The sequence below is a fragment of the Camellia sinensis genome, chromosome 10, assembly GCF_055761805.1.
Source record: "Camellia sinensis isolate YWXY chromosome 10, ASM5576180v1, whole genome shotgun sequence".
Taxonomy (NCBI): domain Eukaryota; kingdom Viridiplantae; phylum Streptophyta; class Magnoliopsida; order Ericales; family Theaceae; genus Camellia; species Camellia sinensis.
In genome coordinates, this window is record NC_138970.1 from 52,098,351 (window position 1) to 52,102,984 (window position 4,634).

The 4,634-nt window shown below is 37.6% G+C and overlaps 1 protein-coding gene across 1 annotated transcript; it reads left to right on the forward strand.

Moving 5' to 3' along the window:
* The first annotated feature begins 233 nt into the window (after positions 1-233).
* LOC114323510 (protein NRT1/ PTR FAMILY 5.6) lies at positions 234-4,432 on the forward strand. Its single transcript, XM_028271121.2, has 4 exons — positions 234-629; positions 1,111-1,328; positions 2,367-2,914; positions 3,404-4,432. Exons 1-4 carry the CDS (start codon positions 491-493, stop codon positions 4,272-4,274), a joined length of 1,776 nt encoding a protein of 591 aa, XP_028126922.2. The 5' UTR covers positions 234-490; the 3' UTR covers positions 4,275-4,432.
* The last annotated feature ends 202 nt before the right edge of the window (positions 4,433-4,634 follow it).

A 4,634-nucleotide genomic window follows, 5' to 3' on the forward strand; every position in this document is an offset into this window, starting at 1 on the left:
TGTTTTTAATTCAAAATCAAGATTTGTATTTTACAGATTTAACAGCACACTCATCAGGTGGGCACACACCCACTAATATATATATTTATATATTGCTTTTTTTGTTTCAAATCTTACCTTTACACATGTCCACAATTTATGGATCAACAAAAATTTACTTTAAAATTTACTACACAAATTAATCATAGAGTAGCCAGACTCCATAAAATTATCTTGGCTATACACTTTCAACTATGAGATCCGTTACTAAAGAGACTATTCCACTTGCATTGTTCTTTCTATATTTTCTGTGGTTGTTTCTGTATCTAGAATTATCTAGAAAGAAAGCCTCCCTATATAAGTAGTACAAAGCAAAGCTGCCACCCTACCAACAATCTTTGCTATCACAGCAGATATATATCCTCTGCAATATCTCTTAGGAGAGTCTCATTGTTCTTTTTTCTTTGTTCCCAATTTGAAAAGTGAGTGAACACATAACCTGAAAGTGAAAATGGAGCAAACAAAGGAAGAAGTAGAATCAGTAGGTGTTGATGAGGAGAAATGGGTTTATGATTCTTCTGTGGATCATAAAGGAAGGGTTCCTCTCCGAGCCAGCACCGGTGTATGGAAGGCCTCACTCTTCATTATCGGTAAGGACTAACATATTTTGATGTAACCATGTCCAAAAATAGTCTTGTCTCTATATTCAGTTTGGCTGCCAAGAAAGGTGTAGAAAATTCTTTTCTTTCATCTTCCAGGCAACCAAACATGCATTTCACTAATTAGCCGCCTCTCAGCCCGTTACTAGTATGGTGAAGCTCTTAAGTGCACAAGATTCTCTGTTCCAAAATTCTCGTACTTAATGCATTTATAACTTGCATAATTGTGCCTCAAAATTCTCGTGTTTCGAAATTTTCACCACATTGTATAACAAGAAGTGCAATGGGACAAGAATTCTAAGGATAGAGGATCCCTGGCCAACTGGGAGCATGTTATTGAAGAGCACTGCTTTTCATAATTGTAATTGAAAACACACAATGTTTTCAATAAATAACACTACTATATATTCTTATGGCTATTTTGAAACTTGAAATCCTCACTAAGCTTTCTCTGGTTATGATATTTTGGCAGCAATTGAGTTCAGTGAGAGGTTAAGCTACTTTGGCATAGCAACAAGTTTAATCATATACCTGACCAGGGTGATTCATCAGGACCTCAAAACAGCAGCAAAGAGCTGCAATTACTGGATTGGTGTTACCACTATTATGCCATTGTTTGGAGGGTTCTTAGCCGATGCTTACTTGGGTGGATTCTCTACTGTGTTGGCTTCATCTATTGTCTATCTTCTGGTAAAATAAATCTCAAATTTCACTTCTTTGTAGGCATAAGACACACAATCTAGTATTGTTCATTATGACTCAGTCCAACAGTTGGCCTCATGGGTTTCGACCCAAAAAGACGCGGCCTCCATAAAAGTGTATTGCACCATCTTAAACATCAAAAATTGGGCTATTAGCTATATTAGTGATATTGTTGGTGGTGGTCAAAGAAGTATGGATATGGACACAAGACATGACATGGATACGACATGGATAAGAGACGCAATAATTCTCAAAAAATACAGGACACGACACGTGAGGGGCATACTAAAAATATATAATTTTATATATTTATTATATGTCATATATAAGAATATATCATTCAAAGATAATAAAAAAAAATGTAATATAACACTTTGTTTTATAAATGTGCATTGATCTTCTTTTATTGTTGTATCTTAAATTATTTAGTTCAAACTTATAATTAGTTTCATGTGTATCTAATCAATGCGTGTTTAAGTGATGGAGGTGTGTGTCCTCCAAGTGTCCGAAAAGTGTCCAGGTTTCAAAAACATTTTAAAAAATAAGACATGTTTTGATTAGTGTCGGACACATGTCGGAAAGTGTCCAACGTATGTCTTAGTGTCGAAGTCGGATATGTCACCTTCTTGGAGGTGTCCATGCTGCGGCAGCGGCGGCGGCGGCAAAAGTGGAGGTATTGGTAAAACTTTATTTAGAAAAACATTTTCCAATTTTAAACATCAAAACGTTTTCCATTGAAACTGACGGGAGCATAAATTTCAAATAACCCTATTCCCAGATTGTTTTAAAGAATCCCAAGTTCAGCCAAATTTATTCCTAGTGAGAAATGAATTGACATTTTTGTCTGAGCCTACCAGTTCTATGCGGAATCACACTGTAGGGGAAAAAAAAAAAGAAAAAGTAAAAAAGTACACATCGGTCAGGATATGAACTTTTAGCAGGCTATCATATTAGGCTATTTTGATAGTTCTTGTTTCATTCTACTAAATCTGGATACTATGTTTTCCAATGTTTTATGGCAACCAGGGTTTGATTCTCTTGACAATGTCCACACTGGTTCCAAGCTTAAAGCCTTGCAGTGACACCGGCATTTGTCAAGAACCGCGAAAGATTCATGAAGTAGTCTTCTTCCTTGCAATCTACCTGATCTCCATAGGCACTGGAGGTCACAAACCATCATTAGAGAGCTTTGGAGCTGATCAATTCGATTATGATCATCCTGAGGAAAGAATAAAGAAGATGTCTTTCTTCAACTGGTGGAACTTTGGCCTATGCTCTGGCTTATTGCTTGGTGTAACAGTGCTTGTTTATGTTCAAGACCATATGACTTGGGCTGTTGCAGATATTATACTCACAGCTGTAATGGCTACTAGTGTGGTGATTTTTTGTATCGGAAGGCCGTTTTATCGGTACAGGAAACTGACAGGAAGTCCCTTAACACCGATGTTGCAAGTTGTTGTGGCTGCCATTAGGAAGAGAAATCTTCCTCGTGTTTCGGATCCTGCTGAATTGTATGAAGTTCCAAAGTTGCAGAAGACCAAGGGGAGGCTTCTCTGCCATACTGATAAGCTTAAGTAAGATATTGAACCAGGCAGAAATATTTGCTTGAGAAAAAATTATACATAACACATTTTCGCAAAAAAAGTTTTTTACATAAAATAAAAAAAATCAAAATTCTGTATTTGGTAGCAACCTTGAAAATGATGGTGTTGATGGTTATGGTAGTGGTGGTGGGGTGATGGTGGTGGTGGCAACAACAGTTGTAGTTGTGGTAGCAATAATGATAGTTGTGTTGTGGTGGTGGCAGCGACAATGGTGGTGGTGGTGTTGGTGGTTGTTGCAGGGGTTGTGGTCAGGGTTGTGGTGGTTGTATAATGGTGGTAGTGGTTGTCTTGCTTGGTTCGGAAAATGTTTTTCATCTTACCAAACATTGATTGAAAAATATTTTTCATCCAAACAATTAGTAACATACATTTCAGTTTTATATCAATCACTTCCATAATTCCATTTACATTCATGCCCATACTTCTATTTCAATTACACATTTTGTTATTCCATTTCAGGTTTCTTGACAAGGCTGCAATCCTAGAAGACAAACATACTTCATCCCAAAACCAACAAAATCCATGGAGACTCACAACTGTAACCCAAGTCGAGGAATTGAAGCTAATCATCAACATGATTCCCATTTGGCTCTCCACCTTGCCATTCGGTGTTTGCATCGCACAATCCTCAACATTCTTTATCAAACAAAGCATCGCCCTCAATCGTAAAATCACCCCCGATTTCACAATCCCTCCGGCCTCAATCTACTCTCTCACTGCCATCGCAATGATCATATCGGTCACCCTCTATGAAAAGACCCTTTTACCCTTATTAAGGCGCGTGACAGGCAACGAGCGAGGCATCAAAATCCTCCAGAGAGTGGGGATTGGGATGTCATTTTCTGTCGTGACAATGGTTGTCGCAGCCTTGGTGGAAAGAAAGAGGCTAAAGCTAGTAGAGACCGCTTCAACTTCCGCCTCGATGAGCGTGTTTTGGTTAGCTCCCCAGTTTCTGATCATTGGATTCGGGGATGGATTTGCAGTAGTGGGATTGCAAGAGTATTTTTATGACCAAGTTCCCGATTCGATGAGAAGTTTGGGAATGGCATTTTATTTAAGTGTGTTCGGAGTTGCGAATTTCATTAGTAGTCTGTTGATCACGGTGGTGGACCGTGTGACGGAGAAGGAAGGAAAGAGTTGGTTAGGGAAGGACTTGAATAGTAGCCGAGTGGACAAGTTTTATTGGCTGTTGGCAGCCATCGCGGCGGTGAATTTGTGTGTGTATGTGTTGTTGGCTAGGAGGTATTCTTACAAGAATGTGCAGGGAAGGGGTGCTGTGGCTGTGGCTGATTGCTATGAAGGGGATGGTGTAGGGAATGCAATGGCTTAATGGATATTTTGTTTTGTGTTTTGTGTTTTGTGTTTTTGTTTTTGTTTTTGTTTTTTGTTTTTTGTTTTTCGTTTTTGTAAGGGTGTGAAATTGCTACTCGTTTTCAAAATTGATTATGCAATCAAATAATAAAGAGAATTAAAAGTGTTGTGGATTAAGGATGATTTCTTTTTCAATAAATAAAGTTAGGGACAAAATGAGACTTCATTGAAGCATGGAATCAAGTGAAAATAAATGAAAAAACATATAATATTTTTGTTGAAATCTGGATGAAATTCTTTATTTTCAAGTGTGTTTTTTTTTTTTTTTTTTGTATATATAAATATTTTAGCTGATATAGAACAGTTGAATCAATAAACG